The sequence below is a fragment of the Malurus melanocephalus genome, unplaced genomic scaffold (assembly GCF_030028575.1).
Source record: "Malurus melanocephalus ecotype Western Australia unplaced genomic scaffold, MMel_1.1 scaffold_38, whole genome shotgun sequence".
NCBI lineage: Eukaryota > Metazoa > Chordata > Aves > Passeriformes > Maluridae > Malurus > Malurus melanocephalus.
Genome location: NW_026623270.1, coordinates 1,080,920 through 1,099,592, shown reverse-complemented (window position 1 = coordinate 1,099,592; position 18,673 = coordinate 1,080,920). Strand labels below are relative to the sequence as shown.

At 41.2% G+C, this 18,673-nt stretch overlaps 1 protein-coding gene across 1 annotated transcript in view; it reads right to left on the bottom strand.

The window, feature by feature from the left end:
- ENPP1 (ectonucleotide pyrophosphatase/phosphodiesterase 1) overlaps positions 1-16,797 on the bottom strand; it is a 53,223-nt gene extending 36,426 nt beyond the window's left edge. The window contains exons 1-2 of the mRNA XM_057364381.1: positions 16,597-16,797; positions 657-729 (exon numbers count right to left, since the gene is read on the bottom strand). Coding sequence (XP_057220364.1) covers positions 657-729; positions 16,597-16,782 — 259 coding nt within the window. The 5' untranslated portion in view covers positions 16,783-16,797. The remainder of the gene's footprint in view (positions 1-656; positions 730-16,596) is intronic.
- Positions 16,798-18,673: the final 1,876 nt, after the last annotated feature.

Below are 18,673 nucleotides of genomic sequence, written 5' to 3'. Positions count from 1 at the left end.
AACTCCTGTTAAAAATCACTGGTTCTTCAACTTTAAAATTATTCTTTTATTCTTCATAGTTGTTCCCAAAGTGAAGCTTAAGTTCTTAAAAATAAAAAAAAAAATTAAATCTTTCGTAACCCTCTACCTGAAGAAACTTCACCATTGAAAAAACCACATATTTTTCAGGACAGAAAACAGACAGAGGAATTCCACAAGGAATGTTTTCAGCCTACAATTCTAACCAGTAAAAAAAATAACTATTTTTTTTCCTCCATAATTGACTGGAAAAGATGAAAAACAAATGTTCCAGGACAACATGAAATCGAAGTTGTTGTGTTTTGTTGTCTTGGGTTTTTTTTTAATGGTGAACTGAGAAAAGCCAGCCATGTGACATCACCACAGTGACAGTTGGGATACATGGAAGCTGCCAGATCAGACATGGAGTACCTGGATCACTTTACCTCTCAAGTGAGTACACACAAACATTGAGCACACCTGAGGTTTATTTTCTGCTATTTTTATTCCACTCACACTGATACAGCTTCAAGCAATGCATGCAATCCTCTTTCTGCAGCACGAAGGAAGGCATTCTGATAATATGAAAATTAATTCACACAAAGATTAAAAAAAGGAAATGCTCAGTAATATTACTAAATAAAAGACATATTAGTTACCATCTTTTGAACAGCTTGGCTTCAGGCCAAATATACATCCTAGGATTGTCGTTAACATGCAGACACAGAGTACCTGTGGGACAGGAAGGAAGAGAAAGTAATATTAAATTACCATTGAATGGTTTTGAAAGWACTCATTTTCTCTATAATGCTACATAATTGTACTGAAATTCATGAATTTGCTGATTGGGAGGCTTTCTTTGTTTTCATTGTTTTCACCAGCAGTTTTCACTTCTACGGGTAGTTACGTTGTTTGCAATTAATCAGCAGTGTATGAACATGCTTGTCACAACTGGGCCCATGTATATTATTTCTTCTCAAGTCACTTAGCACAAACATACATCATCATGTCTTTCTTGACTTCTTTTATATCATTCTTTCATGATGATATATGTCTTTCTCTATTGCTTACATATATATCCATTTTATAGAAAACTTTTTTTACTCCACTCCTTCCTTCTTTGTACATTGTTCTAAGAAGGTGAAGCAAARTTTTGCCATTAACCACAGACTACAAACAGAAAGCATAGCCCTTAAGTGATACTATAATTTTCTTAGGCAGGAAAACCTTCTCCCACTTCCTAGTATCCAGTTCATACTAGATCTGGGTCCACACCATGGTAGGCAACAGTGGGATGTCACATTAAGACTGACCACAGTGTCCTGCACTGACCAGAAACTATGGCAATGCTCATTTTGGATTCTGGACGCATTAAAGCTATCAAACAAGCACTGTATTATCTTTGTCCATCATTTCAGGGCAAGATTTAATGCCTACTCAAATACMGAGAAATATTTCTTTTAATCTTATTAACTACTAGATTAATACATATATTTTTCTAGAGTTTATGGACCTATCAGTGCATATACAGTAATTAAACAGAAACCAAGAGTGCAGTTATGATAAGTATTCTATTTAAGTATAGAATGTAACAAAGTAATTTGCCAGATGTCCTGAAACAGAAGATACTACAATAATGAAGACTTTCTTATACATAAGTATTTCGAGGGCTCTGGGTAGTGAAAAAATATACATACCACCTTTCCCGTTACTGTTTTCTGAGGCAAAACTTCACATACATGCCTACACAATTCTCTCCCTTTTTTTCTCCTTTCCCATCAGCAAAAGCTGCTGAGTCAGCCTTGAGTAGGATGCCTCAATCACATTGTGATGTGGCAAAACTTTCTTCCATTTTAAAACGCACCTAATTATTTCTCAAGCTCATTCTTTTTAAGGACTGTGAACACTTCAGTCACTAAAACTACCTCTCTTGTTTTTAAAAATGAAACAGTTCACTATGCAATTTTGTTCACTAAGCAGTTAATAAAAACAGTAAGAAAGCAATTTCTGGAATATGTAGCATTGGAATTCAGATATTACTCTGAATTTTTGAACTAAAAACTATCAAAAACCAAATTAATCAATATTAAAAAAAATATATATACAGCATTCATTAAAAAATAAAATTATAGACTGGACCTGATAAAGCTGTGGCCTAGTATTCTGAAGCAGGCAAGTCACTGGAATCTCATTTAAGATTAYGTATAGCAAAGAAATAAGCACTTTTTCAGTTAATTTCAGTCTGGATTGACAGAGAAGGAAAAGAAAATATTGAAGGGGGAAAAAAATCTAGCATTACTATGCACCTGAATATGAAAAAACTTACAGAAAGATGCAAGTCTCCATTAAACCCAGCTATCAAGAATGAACACAAGTGCAGAGCTCTGAACTTCTCCCTTTTTTTTTTGTTTTTAAATCAGCATACTAACACGAGCAGCATCAACATTTTCTGTTCAGTCAGTATCAACAGTATTATCTTCAATGCAAATTGTCCTGGATCATTGAAATCCCTCATATAAAATATTACCTAGATAAGAGCAAGTGATACTCCAAACACAAAAAGTCAAAACCCAGCAAAATCAGTGGAGAGAGCAAAACCTGTTATTGTCCTTTTAATGTAATTGTTAYTGTTGTTATTATGAAATTATAAATGGATCATCTATTTTTTAGAAGCCAGGCTGAGAACATTTTATTTCAGGGTAAAGATATATTGCTTCTCTGCTCCCACCATGCCCTGCTACTAAGATCAAGGAGTAGAATGTCCTCAGGGATGTAAGCACAAACACACTTTAAAACAAGCAAAACCCACAGCTACTCTGTCTGTAACAGCTTTATTCCCATATTTTCAAATAGCTATGTGATCTATAGGATTCATGCCACCTAAGGCATCCTTGTAGAGAAAACACAGTGCAGTGCCATTAAATGGTCTGTTAATATTCCCTTAAGGAGCTTCAGCATAGGTAATGCAGGAATTTAATCGTGACACAAAATTAATGCAAAAATAAAATCTACATAAAACCCACTCCAAAGCAAAATAATTATAATACTTCTCAACGTGAAACTGGTAAAACTTCACTGAAGTTCTCACAAATAATCACYGTCATTGTGGCACCAAATGTTACAAAATCACAGTTTTGTACTGTATTCCAGGTTGTAAGTTTTACACTTCTATGAACACAATTTCAATAAGCAAAAACAAAAGGATTATGTTCACTCAAGCACATGAGTGCTCTTTTTGGTACAAAATGCAGTACTAGATGCAATAATAAATGAAAGTCTTGAAACACTCCTGACTTGCTTCATTAAAGCCTTTGTTTTCTTAACCTTAGTCCCACTAGCTTAAATTKTTGTCTTAAAAACATTTTGCTGTAAAACACTACAGCTGCCCTCTCTTTTTTTCTTTCTTTCTTTCCTTTAACACATAATAAAGAAGTTTCACAAAAACAGTAAGTTTACACACCAAGCATTAGACRATGTTCTGGGACAGCCAACTCTAACCCAGTGGAACCCCATGCAAATGCAGCTTACTGTTTAAGGTTTTGAATTGAAGCTTTATCTTGAGCCTGAATGCTTCAGTCACATGGATATTATCCACACAAATGACAAAATGTTCTGTGGGAACAATGAGGAGCAGCTAATGCTGGCCAGCAGCAGCACTAGTCCTGACTAGGCACAGCAAGAGGTGTTACACCAGTAATTGATCTATTGTCAGTGGAAAGGCCTTAAGATTCTCGACTGCAGATGATGAACACTMAAAGTAATTTTGAAGATCCAGATACTCACTGCATCTCACTGCTGCACCCTACAGATGGACTCATTTGCTTTGCTTCTTTCTATATTGCCACATATCTCTGTTGCCCAGAGAAGCTGCCCCATCCTTGGAAGCATTCCAGGCCAAGTTAGACAGGGCTTTGAGAAACCTGGGAGGTGTCCCTGTCCATGGCAGTGGGGGTGGAACTGGATGATTTTTAAGGTCCCTTCCAACCCAAAACATTCTGTGATTCTAAAGGAAACCTCACCACAACAAGTCAGTTACTAATATTACCTGTTTTACATACAGGTAGCTCAGGTTGGTGATGCTGAAGTCTGCTACATGAAGATTATATATAATTTTAATCTATAGAAAGACAAGCACCTGCATGCATTCTTGTTTACTAACAAGGACCTTGTTTAGCATCCTGAAGCAAGCACCCAATTCAAATCTCTAGCTACTACCACACTGTCAACATAACACCTGCCTTGAAGGTTTAATTTGCTTTTTTAAACAACAGGAAGAAACCTTACCTGTTTTCTCTCACCCATATTCTTCCACTCAAAAGAGAAAGCAAAAATTGAGAAAAAGGTGCAATTAAGAAAGAGCACAGGAATCCAATATTTAGTAGGAAGACAAATAAAATTTAAGAACCTGGCCTTGTAATGCACTAAAGTAGAAAATTAACGTTTTATTATCTGGATCTTGAGAGGTTGCTAGCACAAGCTATCAGATTCAGTTTTAATATAGTATCCGAGAAATGTTTTTTAAAACAACACAGTAACAACTGCAGAGAAGAAAGTGTTCTTTTCTGGTTTAAAAATAATTTTTAGAAAGTTTGTTTTGGAATCACAAAAACATTGTCATCTAGGGATGAATCTCTGTCCCATCACTGCTTCCTTTATGTGGGAGGAAGCAATAAAAGCTTAGCTTTGTAAACAATTATAATGGTTGAGAATAGGTGGTTGAACGTCTGGAAAACTGCAATCCTGAGAACATTTTAAAAGCCTTTTATTTCAAAGGCTTTTTATTTCGAGCTGGGTAGATGGAAATATGATAGCATGGTTAGAGAAGAGAATCATTTCCGTCACWCATCTCTAGAGCTGCAGCTGAAGAGAATTTCTCAGCAGTGATTYTGGGGAGCTGCTGGAAGGGTCAGAGTCAGCAAGCATGCAGGTGCATTCACCAGATCCCAAAGAGACTGGTCAGCTGCACAGGTCTGACTGACACACAAAGAAATCTCTCCTTGGCTTTTACTAGCACCACCTTTCCTGTTACATTTTACTCCTCCTTTACACAGTTAATACTATGTTCCTTTCTCTTCACTCTTCCCTAGCTCTGTCCACCTCTCCCACTCCCCTCTATTATTCTGTATTTTTTTTTTTTTTGGCAAAGAAAGCATTGATACATCTTTTAAAGAATAATCATTCTTTTCTAAAGAAATACATTTTTTTCTGTGTGGATCTTCCTCACTCCTTGCCTGCCACATACCCAGTTGCTTTCCAGCTCCCTTCCTTCATCCCTGGTATTCCATGGCCAACAAAATTCTTCACTCCAAGGCTTAAGACATATCTATTAACAACTACACAATTATCAAGGAAACCATGAAAAATAATGGTTTTCCATTCTAATCYCTACGATTGGCTCTCAGACTTGTGTCATGTGTATCCATGAAGGGAGGATGTCTAGACTGGGTCTGTAATGCCAGTATTAAGAAAACCCATGGAATTTTCCAAAACCACTGGGATCTGTGAAAGGCATGCTATGTTTTCACAGTTTTGTGCACCTAGAATAGATGACTAATGACCTGGACTTTAACACTGAAATATCTTKGAGAAAGAATTTCACCTGAAAAAGTGTAAAGAACATAATAATTAATAACATATTTCAAGCAAGAGAAGTGTCACGTTCTGTCTCTAAGAGGGCACTGTTAAAAATGCAGACAGCATACTGTACAAAGAAAAAAATCCAYTTATCTACACTTGCCAGGGGCAGTGGAACACTTACTCATGCTTGTAAAAATTATTTTTAAACCAGCATAATCCCCTTGCCAACAGCTCAGTTTTATTCAAAAGCAGCAGATACTTAATAAAGTTTAATAAACTGAAAGGAGGTAGATACTTCACTCACACCAGCACAGCTACTTAAGTAACACTTAAGTAAATCACCTAAAAAAAAAGTCAATCAGCACTGAATCAAGTGCACCACCTCCTTCTTGCACCAGACAGSTCTTCTTTCCACATTTGTAAATATTTTTATGGTCTTCAAAGACTTGCTTCTGTTGATCCACATTCCACTCAGAGAGGCCARCAGGAGGAAAGTCGCTGAGGTTCTCAGGTCCTGGCTGTTCTAAAACACTGGAGGTGACTAAATTATTCTGAAGTCAGTGGATAAAAATGCTGGYGCTTACATCCAAAACATTTTCAGAGCTAAAAAGGTTTACTATAAAAATGTACAGGAGTTATTGTTTTTCTTCTCGAAGGAGCACACAGAAGGTCTACTCTCATTCTTTCTATAGAATGTTCTCAAGACTGCTATTATGTACTATTGCAACCTAAGGTCATTCAAAGGACAAGAATGCTTTAAAGGTAGATCAAGCCACTGTAAGGTACTATAAAAACCTCCACAGAGCTCACTGAAGAGTGACAACTCTTCACTCAGCAGAGAACTATCAGCAGAAGACATCATTGTACTATAGCTCTCTAAATACCTTCCAAAACTATTCAAACATCTGGTTTTTAACAAAGAGATACCAAAAGACAGAAGAGTTAGCATCTGTCAGCTAATCAGCTGGAATCTAAAATATTTTTCTTGTTTGTTGCTTGCCCAACTATATAGGTACATACTCTCCTGGAAGTCATTAGCACTTGAGTTGCTGTTATCAAAGCTTTACCACAGCTGTAAAGTTTTTTTACTGCACTTTACATCATGCGAGAATTTAGAGAGAAATTAAAGCACAACAATATGCTAGCCAAAAAGAAGAGGAAATAAAAATTTTAGTTAAATTCCCAGAAAGCAGATAGCAGCCRACTGTGCTATTTAATCAGCAGGCAGATTTTTGTAAAAACCCAAGGATAAATAGGACTGAAAATTCTTATGAGAAAAAAGTAAATATTATATTTCYAAATACAATTATTTTATTCAGCACAGCTGACTAAGAACACAGAAGACCACCACATGTCATCTGCTTTGGTGGCAACCACATATGAATGCATAACTGCATAGAAAGGAAAGAAACTGTCAATAATTATGCCAGCTAAAAACTGTTTTCCAAACAAGCTGCATTTGACTCATAAATAAAAGCAAAACTGAATCCAAAAACATGGCCTTGAGCCATCTTCATGCCCTGCCTATTCCAAAAATCCCTTTTCAAGAATAAAGCTAAAGCTTCTCCAATTTAGATTACTCTCATGAGAGCTGTGACAAGAAGTGTGCAGAGGGGGCTGCTTCTACAGGGTACTGATTACACCACCAAATATACCAAGTAAACCTATATTCACATCYATTTTTCCTTGGCAAATACTGTTATTACTGCCATCATGACAGCAACATTAGCTTCCACAGGAAGACAYAATGACCTTAAAAAGYAAGTGAAGAAATCCTGTAAAWCACTAARAATATAAGGAGTGYCAAAAAACTRCAGAGCCACAAGCAGTATARGAAGACAGGACAMAATGTTTCATAGAKTCATAGAATCATTTAGGTCAGAAAAGACCWGTAAGATCAAGYCCAGCTGTCTCAGTTATTCATTGTAGGTCTCTACTGAGTACACTGATATCAACCACAGACACATCTTCAGCCCTGAATCCGCTGGCCATTTTCCCAAAGACCAGGGCTGACCAAGAGCCCATTATTTACCTCTGCACCATCTGAATATAGGCCGTCAAAAAACAAAAGGCAGGCTATCAAATTTTGATACCTCACAGCATGAAAACATATTTGAGCCAGAAGAAAATTCAAAAACTGGCCCACTTACCAGAGTTAAACAGCAAAATGAAATATACATGGCCAGGCTGGATTACTGATTTTGTTGAAGAAGCTGTAACAACATTATACCTTTTGTTATTCTAGGAACAACCAACCAACCTTTAACACAAACTTGCACCCACATAGTACCACATTAAAAAGCATTTATACTGGTTGATACAGATTACATGCTATTACACAGCAGAACTGGGAAAAGGCTCATGCTCACTGAGTTTCTTCAGAAATRTTAATACTTCACTGTTTCTTATTACTTCCCTTTTCTCCCAGGCTAACTTATTCAGTGTTAGACAGCAGTCCATTTGTGAAAAGTCCTTACTTATATTACTTTCCTTTGTCCTCCACCAACACCCCATTTAAAATAAAAATACACTGCTGCCTTATAAACACACTTAGAAGAAACTTTTTATACAGGTGACTTGTGCAACACCTGTGCAGAAATGTATTTTTTGCTTTTTAGTGCAGAAACTGTTTTTTGAAAAAGGGTCAGGAAATATACCATAACAATGTAAAAATATCATTCCAATACTGAACTTTATAAAATAGTTCCTCTTAAAATTGCATCTACTACCYTTTCATTCAAACAGGACACTGTCATGATGCAGCACATTGACAAATTCTATCATAGCTATGGTCATGGTGATATTTGCCAACATATTAATTTCTAATTCCAGCTCCCAGATGAGAAACTCTTCATATCTTTCATGTTTTCAAAACCTTYATTTTACTCTGCTCCTCCTTTCAGATGGGAGCAACAGTAACATAGCTTCTATCTGAAAGTTAAATCAGAACAATTCACTCAGTGTAATTCCAGTGATACTAGTAAAGGAGTGCAAAGGAAAATTTTTCAAGAACAGGAGTTGGAAGGAAGACTTGCATAGTTTTTGCATCTTTGGCCTTGCCTGAAATYTAAGTTTTAGCACAGTAACTAAGCTGTTCTGAATTAAAGATAAAATTATTTCTACAGAAAGCCTATCCACTTAAAATGTTAATGTGTTCTTTACCATTTTAGTATCCAAGAGTCTCACAAGACTATATGAAGGTGCTCAGAACAAAAGCACCTTCCCTCCTCCCAGAAGTTTGGCCACCTGTGCTTGGGGTCAGTTCTCCAGTATTGGTGCAGTTATTGATAGSACTGTTTGGGGAATCTCAACCAGCCATGAAGATAGAACTTCAATAAAAAAGCAGAGGAAGCCTCAGGAGAGCCACTCTCCCCTTGTTTTAGGCAGCCTCACCTCTGTCCCCTGTCCACAATGTGGTACAGCCACATTGCAGTTGAGTCCATCCTGGCCAGTTATTCTGTTGACCCTAACTCCTAGACCTGTCTTCCTTTACCTTGGCCTTCTCTTACCATTTTATATTCACCTGGCAATTGAGACTATTGGCTGACCCCAGTTGGTGTCCTCAAATCCACYGTGCTCACCTTGCTCACATACAGTGAGACTGTCCCTTTCCAGTGAGGCCACTGCCTGTGCCTGCCTTGCTGCCATGACTGGATAGTTTTACCTCTTCTTTCAGCATGGCCTGCCTTGACCTGGTGCCTGACAGGCAAAGCTTTACTRCAAATATTAGCCCAAAATTAAAGAAAGGTAATGGAAACCCTAAGGCATGGGATGAGTCAGAGCTCAAAATGCTGGGAGCAGTAAGTCTGAGCACACCCGTCATGCCCCCAGTCACTCACCTTTTCGCCTGAATGGACCAAAGGGCTGATCCCAGCACACTACAGCCTCACCTATCAGTAGACATTCCTAGTCAGTGCTCTAATTCCTGGTCACAGCTGGCTGTTTTCAGGCAGGCAACCAGCCAGCAGCATTGACAGATGCTCCAGTCACACAGCTGGGTGTGCTTCTGCCTGCTCCAAGCTTTGCCCTGCAGCTGGAATCCAGGCAGCCAGAAGCATCCACCCACACTGCACTCCAGGGGTCACTGAAACCTCCAGCATGGCTTAAATTCTCCAGTTCAGCCTCCAGGCAGTGATCTCCAGTTACTGCTGGAATACCTAGAAGCTTAAACTGAATGCTATTGTGTCAATGCTAACAGCCATACCAAACTACTCAACTTTAAGCAAGCTGAGACCATCTTAGCCAATTCACAATCAACCCTTTGACCAAAATTCAGCTTCGTTGGGCAATAATTTAAACTGAGTTCTGAATAGAGTTTTTTACAAAGATGGTCTMTACCCCCCCTTTGTGAAGATTTTCATATAAAAGTGGAATTTGGGGAGCTGTTTTTTCTGTTGTTGTTGTTTTGGGTTTGCTGTTGTTCAGTTAGTGTTAGGTTTTGTTTGTTTGTGTTTGCTGTTGTTTTGATTTTGTTTTTTTTTTCCTTTCCACTTAAAAGTCCCCAACCAAATGGAAAGACTCAACTCCTGAAAGTGTTTCTTTGAACAATATTTTTTACTTTATATCCGCTTCTGTCTTTCAGGATTGGATATACCAACTTGCTCTATGAAATGCAAATAAAGCAAGAATACATATTAACCCTGGAAACCCTTCGGAGTTAAAATACCTTTTTTTTTTTTTTTAATTGTATAAGAGCCAGATTATGGTTTTTGTCTTCAATACCCCACTTCACAATCATGAAAGGTACCAATATCCCACTCGAAGGACAATAAAGAAATTTGGGGTTTACAGCTCCCTGTGTATAGWGAGAATTATTTGCAGTCTTCCCTGAAAAATGAGTTGACTGAAGAGAARCATTAAATTATAATGATTTTAAAATTCATCAAACCCCAACCTTTCTTTTGATGGCTTAAATTGGATGACAGTGTTTTTATTTTTTGTATCTATAGTTACAAATTGTATTCCAGTAAATGCATTTAAGCAATATCTACAGCAAACACAATAAAAAAAAAGGTTTTGTCAAAAACCAGTTTTTACCATGCATTCAGACTTAAAACCAAGTCACCACTGAAGCTGGAGAGATGTAACATTGACAGAAGACAGCTGTAAAACATCCTTGTTTCCCAACATTGGAATAGAATTGCCTACAAATTACTAAAATATTGGAGATTGGCCAAGGAYTGTTTTAATATTTCTAAACTGAAAGCACTTCCAAGTCTATTTAAAATATGGCAATCCTGTCACTGTCATTTTTTACTTCTTATTTCACCAAAGGATGTCTTATGCCAAAAAAAAAAATAATATTTTAAATTACTGTTAAGCTGTGTGGTGTTTCTTGGATCACAGAAGTCCCATCTAAGCTCAAACCAGCACTGTCACGGGAGCAAGAAATTTCAGCAAGGACCACTTTTCCCTACTAAAAATGAAAAAAATCAGAAGGCACATAAAACAAAATAATACAAAAAARGCTGAAATTGAATGATTTGCTAAAGGCCAAAAAGAGATTAGAGAAAAGWGTGAACATGGCACCCAGGCCTCCCAAACTCAGACAAGAGTATTGCTCTCTCCAGTGCTTAAGAACTGACTGATAAACATAAAAATACCCACACTGAAGTCAGCTGAAGTCAATAACCATGCTYCAAATCACAAGGTTTGGGCAAGGACACTTTCCCATCATTCTCCCTCCTCTCCTCACATAAATTACATTAATTCCTTAGCCTGCAGGATAAGTAAAAATGAAACTCTGTGTGTTTGGAACCAACTTTCAACAGCCCTTTCCCCCAGGAACCAAGAYCACATTGCAGCAACACAGCAGCAATGACAGCAGTCACAGTAGTTCATCCARTGATCACACCCTGCTCAGGGGCCTGAGACTGAGAGCAGAACAAGCCTTTGAAGGGTCTGAGCCAACAGGCTCATTCCCAGCGAGCCTGAGTCATTTCCCACCTGCTCTCTCACTAACACCTCCCCATCCTTGCTTCTCYAACAGCAGGTGTAAAAGAGAAAGTAAGATTGAGTCAATAAGTATATTAATTAACTACTTATTCTGCATTTTTTATGGAAAAAAAGATATAGATATGTAAAATAACTTTTTWAAGTATTAATCTATACAAGCATTTGGGCACCTTCAAATACATTCAGGARGAAAACCATCAGCATAAAAACAACCAAACAGGAATACAATGTTCCAGACAACTAAGAAAAGGTTGTTTCCATACCCTCATCTATGTGGAGGGGAAAAAAARRAAMCMAAMMAAAAAAAMACCAGACAAACCTACAGCTGTCTCMAAAATTCTGACGTAGCACATTCATCTTTCCCTGCCTAAGCAGAAAATCAGCAGCTAAGTCAGTTATTTTAGAATGAAGTGGTGAAAAATATTAAGGACTCATACAGAATATCTTGACATCCAATTGATCTTTTTTCTATAGTTCGACTCTCCCTTGACTGCAGCAATGGCAGATACTAACTCACAAATAGAAATTCTCCCATAGGCAGAGACTGTTTCATCTATTTATGATAAATGGGGGTTTATGATTCCGATTTTACACACTAAGCAACAAATGGACAACTGAAACCAAATTTATAAAATCATGGAGCTGACATTCCTGAAAACTATGCTAAGGCACATGGAAAATAAGGAGGTGATAGGGGACAGCCAACCTGGCTTCACTAAGGGCAYATTGTGTCTGACAAACTTGGTGGCTTTCAAAAATGGGATTAGAGCAGTGGTGGAGGAGGGAACAGAAACTGAAACAATCTAGCTGGACTTGTGCAAACCATTTGGCATGTTCCTCATTACATCCTTGTCTCTGGATGGTCACACTCRTGAGCGATGCTCAAGGGCTCACAGATGTCCCAGTACAGACCAGTGAGGAGTGATCTTCCCCAGGGTCAGYACAGGGACYAGCACTGTTTGACATCTTTGTCACTGACACGGGCAGTGGGATCAGGGCATCCTCAGTGAGTTTGCCAATGACACCAAGCTGCATGGTGCAGTCAACAGGTGGAAGGGATGCCAGCCAGAGGGACCTGGACAGGCTTGAGAAATGGGACCACAAGAACTTCATGGAGTTCAACAAGTGCAAGGTGCTACATCTGCAAAGGGGCAATCCCAGAGAYGAGTACAAACTGGGAGAAGGACTCATCCAGAGCAGCCCTGCAGAGAAGGATTTYGGGGTGCTGGTAGATGAAAAGCCAGACATAGACCATCAATGTGCACTGGCAGCCCAGAAGGCCGACTGTATCTTGAGCTGTATTGACAGAAGTRTGAGCAGCAGGTCAAGGGAGGGGATTCTGCCCCTCKACTCYGCCMTTGTGAGACCCCAGGTGGAGCGCTGCATCCAGCTCTGSGGCCCTTAACATACAGATTCTGATGACTYAAGTCTTCTTGAAGCAGGTCCAGAGGAGGACCACAAAGACAATTAGAGAGCTTAGATGACCTTTCTTGTGATGACAGGTGGAGTGAGTTGGGGCTGTTCAGCCTGAAGAGGAGCTCTGGGAAGACCTTACAGCAGCCTTCCAGGACCTAAGGGGCCTACRAGAAAGCTGGAAAAGGACTTGTTACAAGAGGGTGTAGTGATAGGAAAACGGGAAATGGCTTCAAATGGAAAGAAGGTTTATTTGGATCAGATACTAAGAAGAAATTCTTTATTGTGAGGGTGGCAAGACACTCGAACAGATTGCCCAGAGAATCTGTGTATGCCCCATCCCAGGAAGCATCCAAGGCCAGGTTAGGCCACCTTTGAGCCAACTTGTCTAGTGAAGGTGTCCCTGYCCATGACAGAGGGGTTGGAACTAGATGATCTTTAAGGAYCTGTTCAGARCCAAACCATTCTAYRATGTGAAAAGGCTAGAAGAGAGCTGAAGAGGTTTTCAATTCTATTTATTGCCCAAAGATGGCAGTTGGTTAATTTTTGGGACATACCTTTAAAAAAAGGCTAAACAAATAAAAAAGACTGGAAAGCCTTAATGAAAAAAAAGGGGGGAAAAAACTTACAGAYTTTAAAAATACTGCATTCAACAGCATTTTTTTTAAAACTTCACAATTTATTGTCTTTGTGCACTCTCAAATGCTTGAGTTACTTTTTAGATGAGACTAACATATTTTTAATGTCTCAGTCTGGACCTCACCTGGAATTTTCTGGTAATTTTTTTCTACTTAGGGATTCTCAAACTGCAAAATCTCCTTAGGAATTTTTCTAACAAAAGTGTTAGTTTAAATGAGTTTTCCAGKTCTGACAAACAAAGTCTGAAGCTGCTGAAAAGAAACATTCTCTTATGTTATTACTTTTATTTCTCTCAACRTTTCAGCTGTTATACAGGCATGGAAAAATTTATTTTAACGGAATGAATGAATCAGACCAAAATGCAATGCCTGAGAATTCCTGGCAAGTGGGGATAGAAAACCTCAAACATAAGCAAAGGTTATGCTGCTCTTGGGCTGCAGCACACTGCTCACTCACACAACAGCAGTGAGTGAGCCTGGAAAGACTCGACACAGACAGTTCAGCAGGCTTTGAGGGGCAGAAGTTTGAGCTCAGAAACCTGGCAAGACAGTAAATGAAGAGGTGTGCTTTAGATGCTTAGGAAAGCACYCTGGGTTACTAAATCCATCTGGGCCTGTCCCACCATTTGTGGAATCTTCCCCGTGCAGCAGCAGCAGGAGAGCTGCATGATATGAAAACTCGCCACTGAACTTAGCATTTATGCCTGCCTCAATAAGCACTGCCAGAAGTGAAGGTTTAGATTCCACACCATCTCCTCACACTCCTATGCWCTCCCTCGACCAAAACACATTCGGGTCACAACCACAGGCACTGCCATGTAACACAGGAGTCTGGAGCAACCAGCAGAACCCATGGGGACAATTCACAAGGGACTACAACCTTTTGTACATGGGAACTCTGCAGTTGCTCTGGGTAAGATTGACTCATGGACAAAGCTCTGAACTTTGATGTGTTCACAAACTGCACAGACATTGGCAGGTGGCAGGCACAGGAGAAGGAAGAGGAGAACGCAGGCCAGTCTGTGCTTTCTAGAAAAATGAGAAGAGTAATTCAAATGTTCCCTAACCAGCAAAAAGGCATTAATGAGTTTCTTTAAAAAAATTTCAACATAACCTTACTTGAAAGCAGATTTTTTTTTTAATCTACATAGAGGAAGCAACACTGCATACAACTAGGATAAATGCAGGCAAATTGAGGTTTATCTACATCTAGAAGCTTCAATATTTTCATGTTACTRTAAAACTATAAACACCAAGAAGGTATAATTATAAAATTATAAACACTACTCATATTACATCCCCACTTATATTGGGATGTCATCAATGCTTTACAAATGCATTGGCTTGTGGGAAAACAAACTTGCATTTTCAACTCCAGTTTTCCACTTTCTAACATGTTTAGGTTAAATACATTCTTGTTTTACTCAATCTGCAGTATTCAGGAAGTTTTCCAAATGCTCACTGAATATACTATGTTATCTCAGTGTTTGCAGCCACCAAAAAAAATAAAAAAAGCAGTGTATGGTCACTGATTTAGAAGTCCTTAATTATTTCTTGATAGATGACATATATTTCACTCTGACAATTTAATCAGCACAGGAGGAACCTTTTGCCAGTTCTCAATGAATGGCTATATTTAGAAAATAACTTAATTCAGAAGAGTAAGTACCTACAAACACTAACTTGGGCTCAACTCCAGCCTCTAAATAGCTACGTATCTCTAATTTTGTTGTTTTAGAGCCTAAAAAGCTCAGGGCAACAACATTAGGTTTTGAATAGAATATCATTATTTCCCACTACTAGTATCTATTTCCAAGCCTGAAAAGAGCTGAGCTGCTTTCACAATCCAATTACAGTGGCTTTTATGGCACAACCTTAACATCCCCACAAGACAATGAAGTAATGAAACAAGCTACAAACCACAGCCTTTATTTAAGAGGACATTTCATCAGGAAAGTTGCCAAAAAAAGCTTCTGCATGATAACTACCATAGCCTTTTGCATGAATTTTCATACTTTTCTTATAACATTCTGACAAACTTAGAATCATAATTTGCCACCTGCTAGGTCAGAAAGTATGACCAACCTGTAGTCCCCATGATATGGGTGGATGATTCATTTGAAACAGTAAGATTACGAATCTATCAGTAAATTTGGAAAGGCACCTTGACCTTTATGCTCCAATGTATTAATAGAGGACTACTTGTGCACAGATATGTAGTGAAGTCTGCTGCAGCTCCACTAAAGCTTCCTTCCAAGAACACCACAGATCGTTCACCTTGATAATGATYCTAGCTTCATAATGATTACTCCAGGCAGTTTGGAAGGTCTTATTTTCACATCTCTATGGGGAGGATAATTATAATACARCAGCGTGGCTAAAACTGGAAAGTGACCTACCTGCTAACAATGGCTTTGGCCACTGGGGCTTCTGAACAAGGGCCAAAAGTGCCTCCCAGCAGTACTTGGAGACAAACTTTCAACCCACGATAGCTCAAATTCAGAGAAAGGCAAGTTTTTACACTTCCTCTGTCCTTTCAGTTCCTGAACTCATTTTAGCTTTTCCAGCCATAATTTCCTATTTTAACCTGGTTTTGTTCTCCCTGGTGTCCCCCMCTACAGAAAAGAGCTAAAACCACATGATGGAAGACGGGACAATCAATKACACCACAAAAATATTTGGAAAGAGTCAACGCTGAGCACTGTCAAAARAGTAAAATAATTCAAGTTACAATCCCACTGCGAAGCAGGTCTCTGTTTATATGCGAGTGCCCGAGGCTGACTCCCGAAGCGGAGCCGTCCCGCAGCAYTGGGGCATCCAAGGAGACCGTGCTGCCGAAGACTGTCTCCCTCTTCCAACACCGCCGGGAGGTTTTTASGGTCCTGCCACGGGCTCGTCTCCCATCTCCTGAAGCTTGGAGAAGGGGGAAACACCTGTGCCAGCCGCACCGCTCCCCACGCTCCCACCAGCGCGATGTCACCCGGGTCCGTCCGTCCTCCCGGCCCCCGGCCCTTACCAGGGACAGCACTTTGTAGGTGTTGGGATCCTTRCTCTTGCCGCCCGGAGGCTTCTCCGGCTCTTCGGCCACCTCCATGGCCGGCAGCATGGGCACAGCCGCAGCCTGCAGCCCGCCATCAGCCGCCCCTAGCCCGTCCAGGTGGTCATCGTGGCCCTTCCCCGCTTGCTGCCCGTTCCCCTGCATGGTCCCCGCAGCTCTGCCCTCCGCCCGCCCGGACACGGCTATTAATAGCCCGCCGGCCCGGTCCCGCCCCGCCCCGCCCGGAGCGCGGACACCGGCGGCCCCCGCTCCCCCGCCGGCAGCGGTGTGGAGGAGGGAGCGGGATGTTCCCCTCCTTCYTTCCTTCCCTGCCCGCCCGCCCCGCTCGGTCACCCCGGCTCGGCCGCCCCCCGCTTTCCGACCCCTCCCTGCAGGTGAGGGCGGGCCGCGGCCGCCCCTCCCTGAGGGCAGGGCAGGGCAGGGCAGGGAGGCGGTGCAGGGCCGCGGGGCCGGAGGACACCGCGCTGCTCCCAAATAGCGTCCGGGGGAGGCGCCGGGCCGTGTTTACGAGGCAGCGCGGAGAAAGTTTCCGCTGCCCGATCCCCCGGGCGCAGGCGGTGGCGCGGCTTTCCCCGAAGGCGCCCGGCGGCGGTGGCACAGGTGTGCGCGGGGGCGGGGGKCCCGSTCCCGSTCCCGRTCCCGATCCCGATCCCGGGGCTGCCAGAGGCACGCAGCCAGCCCCCGGTGTGCGTTCGCAGCCAGAGCGCTGCTGCTTCTCTCCGTCCATGCCTGCAGGTCTTCGCCTCTTCCCGAGGAGGTTTTCCCCTCCTGTCCATAAGTGCTTGCGGGGTGCCAACGGGAATCCCCCCACGCCCCCGGACATCAGGCCAGCCGGGTGYCCGCACACCCGGGGCACAGCTCAGCAGGCGGCTTCATTGCCCGGGCAGGGGACACTGCTTCTSTTTTGGGGTGATTTGGTCTGTTCAGCCTGGAGGAGTCTGAGRGGAGWCCTCGTMGCAGTTTAAAACTTCCTCGTGAGGSGAAGAGGAGGGGCAGGCACTGATCTCTYCTSTGTGGTGMCCAGRGACAGGACCCGAGGGAATGGCCTGAAGTTGTGTCAGGGAGGTTTAGGTTGGATATCRGGAAAAGRTTTCTCAMCCAGAGGGTGGYTGGGCACTGRARCAGGCTCCCCAGGGAAGCGGTCACAGTGCCAAGCCTGACAGAGTTCAAGAAGCATTTGTACAATGCTCGGGCACAGGATGTGACTCTTGGGGATGGTTCTGYGCAGGRCCAGGTGCTGGACTCGATGATCCTTGTGGTCCCTTCCAACTCAGCATATTATGTGATTTTGTGCCTCACTGCCCCCAGGCCAGGCCATTACGTTGTACAGGTGAAACTTGTGTTTGGTGCTCTTTAGGGCCTTTTATTGGGACTGGCACTGTCTGGCTCCAAAGTGTCACTTCCCACACATTCCCACTAAGTTCAGACCTGCTTGTTTGGCAAGAGAGAGGTGTTTGTACCCACCCTGACTGCCCATAGGGAAAAGTGGTTCACCCTCACGTGTGTAAGTGCAGTCCTGACTGCAAGGGTGGGTCACTCTTCCTTTCTCTAATAGATATGGGAGACTTGGGTTGCATCAAGACTTGCAAAGTATGCCTAAGCTAAAAATTGCTATAAGTATCTCAATTTATTTCATTTTCATACTCTATACGGTTATTTATGTTGTCATTAGGCTTAGTCTTTCAGCTCTGATGAAATGGTGGTTTTGATTTCCTAGGGCTTCAGGAATCTATGTCAGATTTATTTTAATTGTCAGTGTACTCAGGAAAGAGTGGTACTTGCATAGTTCATGACAAAAATCCATGTTTTCTGAAAAATAGCTGGAGTGAAATAAAAATTTCCTTTGGAAGTGATCTTGATCTCTGTTGAAATGTTGTTGTTCTGCTTTCGATTTCAGTTGAGTTGCAAGAACAAGCTGTCACTACAACTTTCCATTAAAAATAATTGCAAAGGTGCAGCGTGTACATTGCTGCTGTTCTGTAGTGCCACCCCAGCTCACAGCCTGCTGAAGGTCACTGCAGGGCTGTCTCCACGT